This window comes from Lontra canadensis, unplaced genomic scaffold, assembly GCF_010015895.1.
Source record: "Lontra canadensis isolate GAN:19392208 unplaced genomic scaffold, GSC_riverotter_1.0 scaffold80, whole genome shotgun sequence".
NCBI classification, from domain to species: Eukaryota; Metazoa; Chordata; class Mammalia; order Carnivora; family Mustelidae; genus Lontra; species Lontra canadensis.
Genome location: NW_022631074.1, coordinates 9700213 through 9719754, shown reverse-complemented (window position 1 = coordinate 9719754; position 19542 = coordinate 9700213). Strand labels below are relative to the sequence as shown.

The 19542-nt window shown below is 35.2% G+C and overlaps 1 protein-coding gene and 1 pseudogene across 1 annotated transcript; both read right to left on the bottom strand.

Moving 5' to 3' along the window:
* Positions 1-9571: 9571 nt before the first annotated feature.
* On the bottom strand, positions 9572-10501 carry LOC116882072 (olfactory receptor 5K3-like). Its single transcript, XM_032882267.1, has one exon. It carries the CDS (start codon positions 10499-10501, stop codon positions 9572-9574), a length of 930 nt encoding a protein of 309 aa, XP_032738158.1.
* Positions 10502-18405: 7904 nt separating this feature from the next.
* On the bottom strand, positions 18406-19073 carry LOC116882058 (annotated as a pseudogene).
* Positions 19074-19542: the final 469 nt, after the last annotated feature.

Genomic DNA, 19542 nt, shown 5'->3' with positions numbered 1-19542 from the left:
ACCTTAATGAAAGCATATCGTGTGGAATGGGTGGGAAGCTGCCTGCTTTGCAATTGCCATTTTTGTTATCTCTCAATATTAATATTTCCCCTTGTCTCCCCCCCCATTGTTTTTAATTTACTTTTTTTCTTTGTGGATATTCCATTTTATCCTGAAAATCCATTCTATTTATTCACAGACATTTGTTTCTTAATACCACTAAAACTTATATGGAATATTCTGAATTTGAGTCCATCTTTTAAACAAACTAATCTAGGTTTAGAGTCCAGACAGCAAGAAATGGGTAGACACTTGCTACATATTTGTGAAAGAAAACTGATAGTGGGAAATTGATCCAAAAACATCTACTGAAGTCTGTTAGGCTTTTCAGTAAATAACTATCTGTCGAACTAGAAACTCTTTAGTGTTTTTGAGAAACCTCTCATTGTTGTCAGAACCTATGGTCACTTTGCCATTGTAGATAGCCAGTCAGCCAGAGCATTACTGCTCTTTTCAAAGACTTAAGTGATATAAAATAAGGAGATTATCTAAGGTCCTTTTCCCCAAATATGGGCATACAGCTTTATTCAAGGTGAAGTATGGCAGCTGTTTACCCAAACTGTGTCTGTCTACAAGAATGGAAGCGAAAAATACAGTGTTTACTTGAAATCTTAACTTTGTAAGCTGTAAGCATTCCAATTCAGCCAGATGAAAGGATTAACCTTATTTTACTTCACCTTTTTTTTAAGCTTTCCTTAATGTCAGTAGGATTTTCAGTTTTTCAGTGCAGCCAAACCATTTTGGATTTTTGCTCCTTGCCTCCTCAAACATCAGGCTTATTAAGAATGCTTTCTTTCTAACACTACTTTGGGGTCACGGAGTAAAATTTTCCAACTCCTAACTTATTTATTATTTATATTTATTTATTATTTATATTTATATATATATATTTATATATTATTTATATTTATTTAAATATATTTATATTTATATTTATATTTATTTATACCATGAAGAAGTTTCCTCCATAATGACCCTCTGGAGCAAGGAAAACTACCACAAGACCTAAAGCTTTGGGTGGTCATTAACTTTCAACTAAGGTTTTTGTTTTTGTTTTTGTTTTCTGAATTTGTATCCCAACTCTTTTTTTTTTTTTTCTTTTCAGCATAACAGAATTCATTGTTTTTAGGTTTTTATTTCTTGTAGTGAAATAAAGTGCCTTCCTTGTCTAAATCCCTTCCTGGTGTGTATCGATGTTATTTAACATCTATTTCAGTCATTTTTTAAAATAAATATGTCTATAAACATTGAACTTTAAAAAATCTTATTTATTTATTTATTCCATTACTGTAGACTTGACAGATTTTTAAAAATGTAACTTAGTAATTTCTTAGTGTAATCTAAATCTGTCTTTTTAAAAAATATAATAAAAAATGAGAAGAAACTCAATTGTGTATCATTTCTGAGTTTATTTAAATCTCAATATTTTAGGTTAAAGAAGTACAGGATTCTGAATGAGTATCTCTGTGGTTCTTCAGAAAATGCCTTGTTTCTGATGTCTGTTTTATCTTCCAAAAAATATGGAAACTCCTTGCCCCATTGGAAAATAAGAGCCTCTTTATTCATTATGTTTCAGAGTTTTAAGAACATGTTTTCAGAGTATTTTTGTGACCCTTTGTGTCCTATTTATTGTGGCTAGATTTTTCAAGTCATATAAAGGCTGTGGGTATTTGTGTTCTATATCACAGAAATAATCAAGTCTGCTTCTGACTTACAGCAGAGCCAGTACTACTCTGCAGCTGATTATTACCTATGCAGTTGCTGCTTACTCATTTTTCTACCTCTTCCTCACTCTTCAAGTATCGTGCCTTTCAGCACTTTCCGTGGAAGGCAGAAAACCTAAACAAAGATGAAAAGCACTTGGGCATTGGGGTTTTAAAATTATTGACTAACATAGCATTTTTATATTAGGAAGTTATTTATGTAGGACAATGTCCCTGCCTCTTGTCAGCCCAAAGCTGTCTGTGAAGGTCAGTCCAATGTCAGTCTTTAATATGCACTGTGGAAAGTCAGGCACAATTGGACTTTGTGAGTTATAGCCTTACTGGTAGCATCCTGAAACATGGAAACGCGGCACCATAAGTCATGGTGTTGAATATATGTTGTAGTTGGTACTTCAAACACATTTCACAATTGCTGAGGTCATCCTCTCTTGCAAAGACTTTATTTGTTAGAAACAGAGGCTGGTTTGTTTCGTTTGATGTGAAAATTAGTTTTCCAGCTGTCTCTTGCTTCTAATTAGGTAGAACCATATGAAATTGCTGATATTTGACTATTTTTGATTAAAACTAATAGTAGAAAATCAGTCTCAAATCAAATTTTGTTAATCTCTTTTCACCTAATCTTTGATAGCAACCCCCAAAGTTAAAACATAATTTTCAGATATTTCTAAAATGAGTTTTATGGTAAGTAAAGAAACATGTTTGAAAATCTTAATTATATGGTTCCTAATCTTATTAAATAATGTGAATAAATATTTTATATCCTTTTGGGAAAGGATTCATTTCATTTTTTTAAATTTTTTATTATGTTCAGTTAGCCAACATGTCGTACATCTTAAGTTATTGTTGTAGTATTCAATGATTCATTAGTCATGTATAGCAACCGCCAAAGTGTCCTTCAAAGAAAGTGACTTTATTGGCAAAAGATGATTAGGCAGAGATTGGTGGAACCATTGGCGAAACATCTTGTTGGTATGCCTGGAAATGCAGGAGATAATAGGGAGGAGCTTGCCTCAATTTAGAAAGAGCCTCAAACATTATCCTCAAAAACCATGCTTCAAAGGGGCTCTAATTTAATTGCTTATGAATGTAGAACAACTTATTCCTCAAGTCATTTGAGAGAGAGCGAGCAAGTGCTCATGCTATTGCTAAGATTGAATGGGGCCTAACATCTGGTTGTGGTCAAAGAAAGATAGAAAAGGACCTATGATAAAACCACGGTCATCCCAAAGGACTGTGTGCACACTGCATCCTCTGAGGAGCAACCATCAGAGTCTTTACACTGCAGAGAAATCTCTCTCTCTCTCTCACACACACACACACTCACACACAAAATATCCACCCAATTCCTAAACAAATAAACAGAGATATAACAAGACCCAAGGATGAATGAGTATCCAGAGTTCTACAATGTATTATCTTAAACGCCAAATTCTCAACAACAAAAAAATCATGAGATAAAGTTAGCAGAGAACACAAACTGCCTGTTAAAGTAATAATATATTGGATTTAACAGGAAAAAAAAACTTAAAAATAAAAAAAAACTTAAAAATAATCATGATAATGTGTTCATAGAACTAAAGGAAACCAGGATTAAATAAAAGAAAGGAAGGTATGAATATAATGTTATGTGAAATAGACTATCAATGTAGAGAAATTATAAAGAAACAAGTGGAAATTCTGTAATTGAAAAGTACAAATGAAATTTAAAAAGTCACTGTGGAAGCTCAACTGTAGATTTAAACTGATAGCAGGAAGATTGGTGAATTTGAAGTTATATCAACAGAGTATGCAGTCCAAAGGATGAAAGAGAAAAAGAATGAGGAGAAATGCACAGACCCAGAGAGAAATAAAGCCAGCAGTAAGTGCATCAGCATGGGCTTTGGGAGTACCAGAAAAAACACATTTCTGATAAAAGACTTGTATAAGAAGATCCAAGTTGTTTGTTGTTTGTTGATAAACGATGAACAGGAAGCACAGAAACAATCCATAAAAATTGGGCAAAAGGCCTGAACAAGAATTTTACCAAAGAAGAAATACAGATGGTAAATAAACATATGAAAATCTGCTCCATATTATTTGCCATAGGGAATTACAAATTAAAACAATTATGGCATAACATAAAAGAAATCTAAAAAAATTTAAAAAGTACCAGGTGTTGGCAAGAATATGGAATGATAGGAGCACACACACATACCTTCCTTCTGCCAGCTGACAGGAACCAGAAGCAATGACATTGTAGAAACAATTAGCATACCTATGGCCCAGATTTTGTTTCTTAATACCATTTTCCAGTCAAAGGAATTAAGTCTACTTGGAAAAATAGCTGATGTGGTGACTCAGGTAGGAAATAAATATGCAGGATGAGCCTGGAACATCTTGTAATGCCAGAAAATAGAAAAAAGAAGAGAAAAGGAAAGAAAGAGGAAAGAAAGAAAGAAAGAAAGAAAGAAAGAAAGAAAGAAAGAAAGAAGAAAGAGACTGAGAAAGAAAGGAAAAAAAGAGAGAGGGCGGGAGGGAGGGAGGGAAGAAGAAAAAAATCAAAGCTAAAGAACAAACAAACACAAAACGTCCCTGCATACACAGTGATGGATGTATACCAAAGCGACACAGGAGCCCATGGAAACAGCTCCCTGTGGCCAAAGCTAGAATGATTTGAGCACCAAAATTAATGGAGTAGTTTTTAATTTTATCCAAGTATAAAATAAATATCCATGATTCTATACTGATGTATATAGAGGATTGAATGTGTAAATAAGTGAGGTGAATAGACAAATCTTCCATGCAGAAGAATTCCATTTTATATAGATAATTTGCCCCATGGAGGTGATCCATTTCTCTCTTCTCTGTAAGTGTGGGCTGTGGATAGTGACTTCTTCCTTACACAACACAGTAAGAGAAGGTGGAGAAAGAGCAGCTCCACCATGGAGAAACCTGGCAAACTCTACCTCAACCAGGTGGTCAAGTTCAACATCAAAAGAGTTACAAGTGATGAGGACAGTATTTGCCACCAGTAGGATGTAAAGAAAATGGTGATTTACCTCTGTGGCTTTTCTCCTAAAAAGCTATCCCCCCAGTCTAATCATGAGAAAACATCAGAAGGATCCCAGTTCAGGGACATTCTACAAAATGCCTGAATAGTGCTTCTCAAAACTTACCAAGGACATCAAAAACAAGGAATGTCTGAAAAAACTATCACAGACACCTGATGACTGAAGGGACATGATGACCAAATATAAAGTGATATGCTGAATGGGATTCTGGATGGAAGGACACTAGGTTAAACTTTGGAAATCTGAATCAAGTTTGAATTTGACTTCATCACAATGTATCAATATTGGCTTATTCATTATAACAAACGTACCATACTAATATAGGATATTAATGACATTGGAAAATGGATGTGTCATATATGGGAATTCTCTATACTATCTTTATTATTTTCTATAAATCAAAATTGGTTGGAAGAACTTTTAAAAATGTATTAAAATCTTTGAGGTAGAGTTTTTGTTTCTCAGAATGAACCCAGAGAACACTTGGGGTAAAACAATCATCAGATTTCTGCTTTCAATGATAATAACTGATTCAAAAAATTAAAGTCATCTGATGCTAAAACTGCTGATGAAAAATTATTATGAAATAAGAAATTCACATGGCCTCAATGTATCACCCCAAAGATTAGATTTTAATAGCAAGGAAATAGTTATCTTTATCATAGTACTGAGGGTACCACCTTAATGAAGTAATCAGTGAACAGCATCAGTTAACAAGACAAGCTAATGTGATAGGCGTCATGATGGGAGAAGAAAACAGTACACCCTGATAGCTGAATTATTTAATTTAATCTAATCAGGAGGATACATTGCAAAAATAGAGATGGTGGGATACTTTAAATGATGTCTGACTCAAATATTTAAAAATTTTAATATGTCATGAAAAGAAAAAAAAAAGCAAGAAATTTGTTCAAAATTACAGGAGATTACAGAATGACAATAAAGCAAATAATGGCCCTTAATTGAACTCTTGATGAAAAAAATAAATTGCTAGGAAGGACATTTTGGGAAAATTGGGAACAATTTTAATATCAACATCATATTAGATGATGCTAAATTTCTTGGGGATAATAATGACATGATGGGGTGCCTGGATGGCTCAGTCAGTTAAGGTCTGCCTTCAGCTCAGGTCATGATCCTGGGATCATGGGAGTCCTGGGATCAAACCCCAAGCACCTGGGGTTCCTGCTTTTCCCCCTCCCACTTGTGCTCCCCCCCGTCAAATAAATAAACAAAATCCTTAAAGAAATGATAGGACAATGTAGGAAATCTCTTTGTTCTTTTGAGATGTATGTTTGAGAATTAATGGATAAATTGTCATAATCTTATATATATGTATAGACATAAGTATGTATATTAAATATGTATATATACACATTTGCAGATGTGTTATTGGGCAAGGTGGTGCAAGTTTAACAATTAATCATCTTGATTTAGAAAAATTCATGGACATTCTCTCAACTTTTTTGTAGGTTTGCAATTTTTAAGAATAAATCTGGAGGAAAATGTCACTGATTTACATTTTTCTAGACCCTCTGCCCTATTTTTCTATTCAGTTAACAGCTTAGTTTCTTGTAATTTTTCCTCTACTGCTACTTTCACTTCTCTATGTTGTCTATAATATGACTTAGTGGTTAAGAACATGGATTTTGGATTTGATCTCTAAATTGATCCCTTAGCTTACCTTAATATTTCTGTGGACAAATTATGAAACCTCTTTGTTTCCCATTTTTTCAGTGGGGTTGTAGAAAATTAAAATATAGAAATAAAAGTTAAAAATGTAATAGATATGTTGAGTAGTTAAATGGATACCAATGAAAAGTTATTTGCAAATTAAAAGGGTGTCTGTGAATTAATTTAAAATAAAGCAAAAATGACAGATGCGGCAAGAGACAAGAATGTGCCTGTTAATATTTATTCAATTGTAATAAAAGCATTTTTAAAACAAGTTTAATGGTAAGAAGATCTACTGGACTTTGAAATGAGAAGGGATGGTTAATTCCAGAGACCCTGGGTCTGCTTCTCTGTGATTCCCTCAGTTATGCCCTCATTAGTATGTTGACTTCATCTCCAGGCTGGTTTCTCTTTTGGTGGCAAAATGGTTCTGGACTGTGCCAGATTTCATATCCACACAGCATGACATTCAGAGGAAGAAAGACTACCTTTTCTTGTGGATCTCTTTAAAATAAAGGAAACATATAACCCAGAAACTTTCACAAAATTACCTCTTGACTCACTGGGCCTGAGTAAGCCATGGACGCTTCCCTTAACAGACCTCTAGGCTTCAGTGTTGCTAAGGGTTGGAAGCAGTTGGCACAGAAATATATAAACAGAATTTGTGGTACCCCTTGAAAAGGGAAAGGGACCAATGCATGTGAATCTGACAACCAAAAGTATCTCCTAAAATAGACAGTGGATACAAAGGAACAGCATTCATTGAACTCAGGTTATCTGTATTCCTTTACACTTTAAAAAAATGTATTTAAGACCCTGTAGAGCTTTGTGTTTGTGGGTTATAGCTAAAAGTATTTACAATATTAGAAATTAAAACCAAGAAATTAAAAATATTCACTGACTTCTTTAAAAATAAAAATAACAGACATGTCATATATTAAACTAAATGATTATATTAATACATATTAACAGAAATGGCTAATGAATGGCCAAATGTGTCAGGTACCTTTTCAAATATTAGTGGTAGGAAATCAGTCACAACCAGGTTGGTACTCACAGGAGGAAGGGAGGCCATCATTTCATTATTGAGTAGTCACAGTTTACTTTTTTTTCTTTAAAATGTGCTTATATCTGTGTCCTCCTCCCCTTTCATCCTCCAGTGTCAGCTCTCATCATCTAATATATGAATTCTGGCAGTTAGCCTCATTGCTTCTAGTTTCATTCCAATCAAATGCCAAATAGAGTCATATTGTCTGGTTCTAAGAAGAATTCAGTGCTGATGCCTCTGAGATAAATTCAGATTCCTTAGGGTGGCATTTAAGATTCTCAGTAACCTGATTCCCTTCCATCCTTATTTTCCATATTCCACAGCAGCTTTTAACTACAATTTTGTCAGCTTTCTGACTCTGTCCATGGTTCACCTCCTTCATCCCAGTTCGCAGTGTCACTCTTATTTCTATAAATATTAACTGTGGTCATACTCGTTCCTTTTTTCCTCCAAACATCATTTTCTAAAAATCATTTTTAAGGCACATTTTACTTCTGATCCTGCATAAGGACTAAATATCCCATGTGACAAGGCCCTCCATTTCCTAAACTTCCAAGCAGCACGGATACAAATTTGAGCTCAATCTGAATCACCTGGTTGAACTTGAGCAAGCCACTCAATGTTTCAAAGTATGAGGATTGTTATTGAGAAAATTCATGAAAAATTATATCTAATAAGTTGGTAGGTAATATCTATTTAAGGTGTAGCTTTGTGCCTAGCACAAAACATGTTTTCAGTAAATTACTTTTTCATTTATATTTGTAAATGAAAGTGATCAATAAATATTTATGTTTAGGTATTTGGAATTTTTACTATTTTGTGCCTCATTTATGCTTACAGCATCTCCAACTTTTTGTTAATGCTATTAATGTATCAGTAATTTACATTGGAATAAGTACAGATGGGTGGAATTCCTAGTAATAAACATGATAAGTAATATCAAAGAGAATAACACCTTCATTATGTATAATGTATTCAAAATTGCACTTCATTTTTGATGGACATCTAATCAAACTACATAAAAATATCCAAATCTGTATGGATTCCTGTATGAATACCAACTATTTCATCTAGAGATTGATAAATCACAAGTATACAGATACACTACTTCAGAAAACATGAGAGTAAAATTGATGAACACTAAAGATCAAAGTAGTCTTTTTTTAATTATAAATCTTTAATAGTATTCTTTTCTTGTCTTTAATAATTTTAATTATGGCAAAATATATATAACAAAATTTCCCCTTTTTAGGGTGAAAATATTCTTTTTTATTAGAAGAATTTATTTATTTATCTGGCACAGAGAGAGAGATCATGAATAGGCAGAGAGGCAGGCAGAGATAGAGAGGGAAGCACGTGCCCTGTTGAACGGAGAACCTGATGCAGGGCTGGATCCCAGGACCCTAGGATTATGACCCAGGTCAAAGTCAGAGGCTTAACTGACTGAGCCACCCAGGTGATGCAAGGATGAAAATATTCTTCTTTTTGAGAATAGGTATACCATGTGAATTAATATTCAAATACAGACTCTTGAAAAAACTTAAAGAAAATTGGGAATCAAATACATACAGTGTACATCTGATAGATGGTGTTGTTTAAGAACCTGGAATGTGCCAGACTTTGTAAGATTATGCTTTGGAATTCCAGAAAATTGTCAACAATATTAAATGGAGGTGATCTCTACATATACTGACATGTATTCCTTGTATTTGTTGTATTTGTTGAAAATTGTAACTCATTACTCTTTAAAACAATTAGTTAATAGTTTAGCTAATTTTTTGTGGCAGTTTGTGACCTCAATAATAATCATTTAATTCATTCTTGAGGGGAGCTAGTAGCTAAGATATTGGAAAACATTGTAGTGGAATCTCTCCTTGCAGAACTCATTTATTTGATTTCTATACTAACATGTATTAGGAATTGAATATTTTATGGACAAAGTGGTCCTTTTCTACTTTCTCAATATTGCATGATTTTGAAAACATTTTTTTAATTTAAATTAATTTTCCACAGGGGATGATATTTCTTTTAGAATTTTATAAAATTTTCTTTATAATTTTTTTCATAGCATTTATTACTTCCTTATTTCTTAGACTATAAATAAAAGGGTTTAATAAAGGGATCACTAGAGCATAAAAAATAGCACCAGGTATTTCTTTGTCCTCTTCTTTAACTGACTGCGGTCGAATGTACACAAAGAGAAGAGAACCATAGAATATTGAGACAGAGAGAAAGTGGGATGCACAAGTAGATAAGGCTTTGCCTCTTCCCTCTTTGGATTTCATTTTGAAAATCATGAAAAGGATGCAGAGATAAGAGATTAGGACTATGATAACAGAGAAGACTAAAACTGCACCTGCAAAGATAAATATCATCAATTCATTGATATAAGGGTCAACACAGGAAAGTCTGTATAATGGAAAAACATCACAAAAAAAGTGATTAATTTGATTTGACCCACAGAAAGTTAACCTAAAGAGAAACCCTACATGAATCATGGGATGCAGGTTTCCAGCTATGTAGGCCCCTGTGGTCATCTGAATGCACACTTTCTTTGACATCATGGTGTGGTACTGCAGTGGGCTACATATGGCCACATAGCGATCATAGGCCATTGCTGCCAGAACAAAGCAGTCTGTAGTTTCAGCCAGGCAGAGAAAATAAAATTGTGCCATGCATTCATAAAGGGAAATCATTCTGTCCTTTGAAAAGAAGTTCTCTAACATTTTGGGGGTAATGGCACAGGAACAACAGGAATCCATCAAAGCCAGGTTGCCCAGGAAGATGTACATTGGTGTGTGAAGACGACGCTCCATAAAAATCAATGCCACCAGGCCCAGATTCCCCACCATAGTGATCACATAGATAGTGAGAAACACCACAAACAGGAGGCTCTTCAACTCTGGGCGATCTGTAAATCCTATGAGGATAAATTCAGTGGTCAAGGAGTAGTTATCTTCAGTCATATCCACCTTCTCTGTTGAGATAGGAATTCTGGAGATATAAGATTCTAATTTAGAGTGTGTATAACTTTCCTTCCAACATTTTGTTTTTACAACAAAGAGAAGAGCTTCTTAAAACTCCACCTAGTATCTCTGGATACAGGCACACAAACCTCTAGGGTTAGTCATTCCCCTAACATGTCATTTTATAACCTCAATTCTGAAAATCAACATTCCTGTGAATATTTTGTAATTGTAAGAAGAATGCTTACAATGGAAAATGTCTGTTTTCATGAATTCATGTATGAATACTGTACAAATCTTGCATACTCATATTTGGTTCATAGTTGACAAATAATTTCAGTGTCAATTTTTGTATAAATGATCACCATCAATTTATAAAATAAATTCACCATCAATTTTCAAGTAAACACATTTTTGTAACTGAGCACAAAGATTTCATACACTCTCCTGGTGGAGTGAATGCCTGAAAATAGCATTCAACAAGTATTAAATTTCTATCTTAGGAACTGTATGAAGATCACAAAGGTTTAAGAATAGGACCTTCATCTTTAAAGAAAATTACTTTGGCTATCCAAAGAAGTAAATGTCTGTATATTTTCACCTCTTTCATTACTTTCTCTGGGATTAGATCCATTTCCATAAAAACTGATTTTGTCCATCCCATCATTCCTGTTGATTTTTCCCGGATATCTCAGTCCTCTTCTTCTTTATGTAAAGCAAAGATTACATATAATGTTACTTAAGAAAGTTTTAAATAAATGCGCCAGACCACCCTGATTTTTACTTCCTGCATTCTCAAGCATATCCTATATATGCAACACAATCTAGTATTGCTTCTATATAATCTACATGGCTTTTTTCCTTTATGCACGCACAGTTTCCTTATTAGAATTGTAAACATTTGAGCTTAGTTATGACTTATGAGTTGTTTGTTTCCTCTATAGAGGAAAAAGGTAGTGATTCCAGTCCTAGCTTCAAACACCTGAGACAGGTGAACTTGTCAGTATACTACCACTGATCCTTAGTGATCTTTTTGCTTTCTGCAAATTGAGACTGCTAATTTTGAACAAGAGCCTACAATGGAAATTCTTGGAAATCTATCATTAAAAAAATTTTGTATCCTTTTTTTATCTGAATTGACCCATCTACTATTTTCCTGCTTCCTAAGAAACTTATATAAGATTTTCTGATGTATATCACAGTAGTTTGAAATCCAGTAAAAATAAGCTTGCCTGTATATTTTAGTTTTGTACTACTTAGAAAAAGAGAAAAAAATCTTAACATGATTTTTGAGATGGGGCTCCTGGGTGGCTCAGATGGTTAAGTGTCCCCCTTTGGACCAGGTCATGATCTCCAGGTCCTCTAACTGAGCCCCATGTCTGGCTCCCAGCTCAGCAGGGAGTCTGCTTCTTGCTTCCCCTTCCCCTCTCCCCCAGAGTGAGCTCTCTCTGTCTGCCTCTCTCTCAAATGAATAAATTTAAAAAAATTAAATATGATTTTCAAAACCAAATTTTGTTTTGCCTCAAAGTCTGTTTTTTATCATGATGTTGGGATCCATTAGGATATTTTGACCAATGTGTATAATTATGTAAATCCTCTGGTCAAAATGGGTTCATTTTTCCATAATGAAAACATCAAAATATAGGCACAGGTGGAACGTTTTATTTTCTTGTTTTAAAGTACTAAAGATAAGCCATTTAACTATTCAGCTATGTTAGAATTAACTTTCAATGTACTTGCCTGAATTATTTAACAGAATTAAGCTGCATTCTTACCTGTATGTTTCAAAGATACACCTTATAATCAGAAAAGGTCAGCATGAACTGAGTTTAAATCTCGTGCTAATTTGCCATAGCCTTCAGTTGTGAGAAGAGCTAGAAAAGTGAGAAGTTGAAATCTGATAACAATGTAAAAAGAATAACTAATTCAGATAAATCAATACTCATGGATACTAATGGCAAAGGTAAAGATAAATTTGAATACTTCCTTTACCTGAGTGCTCTGAAAAGAGTCTTACAACATCAGGTTGCTTTTTGTTAATGGTGGTATGTCTTGTAAAATTTCAGGATATAAATTATGGTCTCAAAAACATCTGGGATTAAAAGAATGAAAATCTAGGAGACTACTAAAAGGTCAGTGTCAAGAATTATGTTCGTTACAAGTGCAAAGTTAAACTTTCCCATCAAATGCTTATGGGACTTCCCATGATGATGTCAGTGTAATTCTATGGGGAGATTCAGCTCCCAAAACATATTAACTCTGTGACATAAATTAAAGATGACCTGTGAGACAATGAGGTTAAAGTAAATGACCTTCACTAAAGTCACTAAGTCATTTGATGATCATCATCTTGCTGGTTCTTATGTAACTGACATCATTTTTAGAATTGTGTTAATTATCTTGTGCATAAAATGTAAAATGAGCCAAAGAGAGTGTTGGGTCAGTTTGGACAGTTACTGGAGAGATTAATATGGTTTATAAAAGACGATTAGCATTTAGAGAGGGGAACAAAGGTGTGGGGGGTTTAGCTAGGCTCATCAACTCCTTCACTCTGAGTTGAATTTGTTCCATGTATTGCAAAACCCTCATGAAGACTGCTGTTACCATTTAGCCATATATATGATTTACTGAGTTGTGCTCTGTTCTTTTCAGTTCACCCTAGTTACATTATCCTTCTTGCCCTGCTTTCCCACTTCACACCACTAATCATATAAATATATTGTATCATTAATAAAATTTAATTTAATATAAATACTATACATAGAGTATATATAATATAGACAACATAGAGTTGTCTCTAATCCATCACTTGTTGCCTGCAGCTACAATTAGCTATTATGCTCATTCCTACATTTCTAACACCATGAAAGATGATACTTTGTGGTGCTTAAAAAATATTTGTTGGATGATTAAAAAAATGAAGCCTACTGCTCAGGAATTTGTAATGATCTATTTTTAGTGTTAAAATCAAATCCATTTTTTTATTTGTTTTTGCTTTTGTTTTTGTTTTAGATTTTACTTATTTATTTGAGAGAGAGAGAGAATGAGAGAGGGGGGGGAGCAGAGGAAATAGAAAGAGAGAGAGAAGCTGACTCTATGCTGAGCAGAGAGATGGACATGGGGCTCTGGGGCTTGGTCTCAGGACTCCAGGATCATAACCTGAGTCGAAGGCAGAAGCTTAACTGACTGAGCCATGCAGACATTCCCAAATCCATTTTTCTTATTTTGGTATTCCTGATTTTTCTTCTTTTGGTATTCCAGATTCTCCACAGTCAGCCAGTTTCCTATCCATCACTTTCCTTTTTTCCTATTATGTCAGGGCACTTGGCCATGTACATGCCTTCACTGTCCTTCTGTGCTTCAGCTAATTCACTGATAATGTTTACATCATCTAAAACTCCTTCTCTCGTTCCTTCTATCTCAATACTACTCATCCTTGAGCTCAAATCAGATCTCCTCCATGAGAACTTTTCTAGGTTTTTAAAAGAGATTTGATTTTTTTCTTTTCCTGATTTACATGATACTTAACTGATTTATAATGCATTCACCACTGTATCAGGTGCAACTCATATATGTCCTGATTGTAAAAGACTAAATATTAACTCACCAGTCATGTCATGCATCTTTTTGAGAAAAGATCAACAGACTGAGCTAGATCCTCAATACCTGCTGCACTAACTGTTAACATTTCCATTATGTTCAACTTTTATAAAGTACTTTCAGTATGCAGGGTATTGGAAAGGACAATGGGGATTGTGACACAGGATGTGAAAATGGTGGAGATAAGTTCTCAGTTTTTCTATATGGCTCCATCAAGAAACTCATCATTTAGTGGGAAGAAAGAAAGGCACCTACATTGCTAACTAGTGTGCAATTTAGGCTGTAATAAAAAAAAAGTGTAAACATGTTATATAATAATATACTGAGGGACGGGAATGGTGACCTGGAGGAAGAAAGAAAGGTTTTCCAGTGGAAGTGTAATTTCAGATAACTTTATAGGATAAGCAGGGTACTAATTAGAGAAGAACATGAGGAAAACCAATAGGTTGAGGGAACCATGTATAAAAGCCTGGACTCTGAAAACAGTCAGACCTAATTTTAAAAAAGGATAGTAAACTGGAGTGGCTGAAGCTTACTCATACATGATACATGGAGACCCAACAGGTAATATAAAAAGAAAAGGAAAATAGTCTGGAAATTGTTCTATTTGATTCCTTTCCATTTATCTTCTCTGCTCTGCCAGTTTACTAAAACCCTCTCCAAGGACACAACCAACTTTAAATGCCAACCCCAAAGAATATCTAATTATTTTCCTAACCAACTGTAGTGTTTGGTACTATTGAAGTCTTCTCTGGCTTCTTACGGTAACCCTCTCTGCTTCTGTCCTTGATTGCTGCATCTCAGTGTTTTATACTAGGTCATGTTTCCCTCTTTGCCCTGAATGATGCTTCTTTCTGATTGTATCCTTGACCTCCCTCTTCTTTCATTCTAGACTTTTCCCCATATTAGCTCATCTGCTCTTGTGTTTTCAGCAACCTTTCATCTGCTGATGGCTTCGCTGGAGGAGATATTTCAAACGATTTTGGTGTACATTCATATTAATAAGATCATTGGTAGTATGTTCTAAATATATATATTCTTACCTACAAATTAGATAGGTGTACCACTATACTAAAATATTATGCATTATAAAACATGAAAAGAGAAATTTAATACCAGAAATGGTATCAAATTTTTTAATTTTATGTATTAATAATATTAAAACATTGTTTACTCTCCACTACCACTATTATTAATTAATCATTCTGGTCAGAAAAAATGTGATATATGGCTTATTATTTAAATTGTAGCTTAACACTGTGGTACAACAATTCAAGCACTTGTTTGAATTTATTTCCAAACATCTTAAAATCCTACAAAGTTGAAAAGATACTATACACTGATATATCTGCTCAAATGGGAGAAGAATACAAATTTTGAGTGGGTCTCAGAACAAGAAAGTGATCTTCAGCAGGTCCATACTGACTCAGCAGCCAATAGTATTAGAAATATCTGAGACACAGCAATAATATGGATGTTCTGGGGGGAAAGCATTTATTGTGATCCACTCCTCCCTTTCCTCGGGCTTGGGGATATCCCTCAGGAGCAGATGATCTGCTCTAATCTTGTGATGTGTACTTCCAGAGTACAGAGTAGTTAAAGGTTTTGAAGAGTTAAACATCTTTTAAACAAATACATGTTTAAACTAAACTAATTGACTAGCTTCTTCCTGCTATTTTGTCATAGCCCAACCCAGAAGTCAATCCTAGCAACAAGAACAAAAATAATTCACTTTAAGTGTATGATATAAGCAACTGTTATATATATTATATAAATATATATTATTTTAATTATATTTATATTATTTATAAATATGTAATAAATATAAATCTAGACAGACACATGAACACAAACATATACAAGTGCATATATGCAGATCTAGATATATACTGGATTTGCACATACTCTTGTAGCAATGACAATCCATTAAAAATTATGGAGAAGAGATATGGTTTAATCAGAGTCGTTTCTGAAGAATAACAAGATGGCTATGTTATGGAAGGAATAGTATCAGGATGTAAAAGATAAGTAACCAAAGTTTTGCGAAACACAGAAGCAGGGCCAAGGCTGCAGGAGTATAAGTACTAAAGAGTGTGGAGTTTCAGTGTTGAGAAAGGCAGGGCAGGAATGGACTTGAAGGTGGGTCACTCATTATACTCAGAGTATGGGGTACAAGAAAGCTAACATTTAAGAATTCTTAGGACAGAGAACATCCAAAATCTTGCTCATTTTCATGTCTTTCCCAACCACCCACTAGGCGCTCTGACATCATATTACCTTAACATTACTTGAATTTTGGAAATATACTTTTTTTTTTTAAATATCTCACTTTATCACTGAAGAAAGACATTACATTTTGTTTTTGAGTTTCAAAACATAAATGCTGATTATTGCCAGGGTCTTTTTACTTGCTCCCCTTTCCTCTGCTCCAGCTGTAAGTTCTTCAGTTGCTGTGTGAAAGATCACAGTGTCACAAACTTGCCTTGTCCTTAAGAGAGACAACTTTCTTCTGAAATAAGGCAGTGGGGCCAATATCTTCAGCAAATGTCTCTACCGCATTTCAACTGGGGTTGAAAGTGTTTCTGTGCCTTCTGAGTTTTGGATGATTGGCCCACTATACGGTGCTGGCGCTGATTAGAACAGTTTTCATCTGGTGGCAGAGCTCATGGTTCTAAGTGGCACAGTATTATCTTTTGTAGACCAGACAATGCCACAAATGGGTAAGAGGAATAATCACATACATTGCCTCATTTTAAATTTGTCCAGGCATTCAGCTATATAAACTATTCCTATACACTTGGTCCTAAATAACAAAGTGACTGGGGAAAATACAAGGGAGCACTAAAGAAATTTATCTCAAATTACTGCAGGGAATTGAATTTGTGGCTCAGTTGAAATAGGTAACCACTTCTATTTAACAGGCTATGAATAGCTATCAGATAGCATTGTAATGTGTGTTCTTTAGGATGACCTTTGGCAAGTTATGGTGGGTCCTGAGGCACTTGAGGCCACAACTGATGTACTACTTTCTTGTGAATTTTTCTGTCAACATTCTCTGTGAATCAGACAAATCAGAAGGCTGGTGTCTTTTTTTTTTTTCTTTTTTTAATCTTCTTAATTTCTTTTCAGTGTTCCATAATTCATTGTTTATGCACCACACCCCGTGCTCCATATAATACATACGTGCCCTCCATAATACCCACCACCAGCCTCACCCAACCTCTCACCCACTCCCCTCCAAAACCCTCAGATTGTTTTCTCAGAGTCCACAGTCTCTCATGGCTCATCTCCCTTTCCAATTTCCCTCAACTCCCTTCTCCTCTCCATCTCCCTGTGTCCTCCGTGGAAATATACTTTTAAAGCCCTCATGTCATCAACATGTTTTAAAAATTACATGTTACTGTTGTACCTTACTAGCATCATTCTTTTTTTTTTTTAAAAGGAAGATTGACCGTTTCCTTCCTATTCTGCTACTTCCCTTTTCATCTCTATGACCATCTCACTTAAAATTCTGAAGTCTCCTCTCTTAGCTTTCTGAATTAGTGGAGTTTTACAGATTAACCTACAACATACAAACACAGCTAGAAGAGGCATGTAGAAGGCATATAGACAATGAGAGGCAATCTTACCCTTCCGCCTGCCTCGCTCCATCTCATTTCTCATACACACACATTGGGCTAAGACCATCTCTTACAATTTGCCTTGACCCTCACAGTTTTAACTCCCTGCTTATATTTTCCTAATCGCTCCTCCATTTCTTTTGGTTTCCCTCAGTGCCATGAGAGTTGTTGAACCCCCACATGAAGTGAAATTCACCATGCCACAAAATAAAGTGGAATGAGAGACCTTTCGATGGCTAGCAGAATTCTTGGGATTTGTTGCCATTTGTTCAAACATAAACCTTCCTCCTCTATGGAGTTAAATGTGTGTGGCCCTCGCTCCAGGCTATATGGCTATAAAATGATCAAAGACATCATAATCAATTCCTGTTCAGAGGAAATACACGCTATAATACTGAATGATTTTGTAAAACTGCAAGAAAGAATATGTAAGCATATAAAATGCTTTTATTTGTTTTATGCTTCAATTATTCTAGTATGATATGAACACATGTAATAAATCATTAAAACCTAGGGCAATTCTAATTGGAAAATCTTTGCACTCTTACAAAACAGAACACATATAACCTGCATAATTTGTGATGCTTTTAATGAAAAAGAGAATGGGTAATAGTGTGAGATCTAAATGCTTCTCTTTAATATTTTTCTTAGTGAATCTATGACTTTTTTTATTTCTCAGGCTATCTAGATCATTAGATTTAAAAAAGGAATTATGACAGTGCAAAACAGAGAGTCCATCATATCTTGATCATCCCATTATGCAGATCCAGGACACACATACCTGAAGAGAAGAAGGCCATACCATAAAGACACAGACAAAAGATGGGCTTCATAGGTGGAAAAGGCTTTTTTAACGCCTTGCAGAGACTTCTTCTTTAGATTGTAAAGAGAGTAAGTGTATAAGAGACCAGACAATCAGAATGGTAAATACCTGTATTGACCCAGAGAAAATAAAAACCATCAGAACATTAAGTGAAGGGTCAGTACAGGAAATCTTAAACAATGGCATGATGTCACAGTAAAAGTGATTTATGTTAGAATTACAAAAGGTTAATCTGAATAAGAAACCTATATGAATTAAAGAGTGAACAAAGCCACCTACAAATGATGAGAATAACAGTCAAGTGCAAAGTCTATAGGTCTTAATCACTGGATAAGTAATGGTTTGCATATGGGTACATATAGATCCTATGCCATTATTGCCCAGAGAAAACATGCTGTGATTCCCCCAATGCAAAGGGGAAAAAAATGCATCATGTACTCAGAGAGAGAGAGATCATCTTACTCTAGGCTAGGAAGTTGATGAGCATATCTGTCAAAATGGGCAGAATGCTCATGAGAATTGGCCACATTGTGCAGCAATTCGGGTCCCGCGCTCTCCCGGTGTTTGCAGCCCATTCACCCTAGGTGCTTGTTGCAACCCTCGGGGACCATGGGATGGGCCCATGTGGCTCCCCTGAGGGACCCCACTGAGTAAATCTCCCCAGGGGCAGAGTTGAGCAAAGGGATCAAACTGAGCGACAGGCTTTGGGTTTGTGGCCTGGTGGCAGCCTAAGGTGGGGGTGGCCTCAGGGGGTATGCAGGTTTCTCCCACTCTGAGTGTTCTGCACATCTCCAAAGGGCACAGATTCCTACTGGGTGGCAGATGGAGTCCTGGGGTTTGGCTCAAGAGTCACCAGTCTGGATGGCTTGGTGGCCAGGGCTCTGGGGACGGAAACCTGAAAACCCAACTTAGATTACGGTTAGAGCCTAGGGACATAGCAGGCCTGATCTGCCGGTGCTGAGGCAGATTCCCAGTGAGCAAAGTAGGGGGAAAGGGGC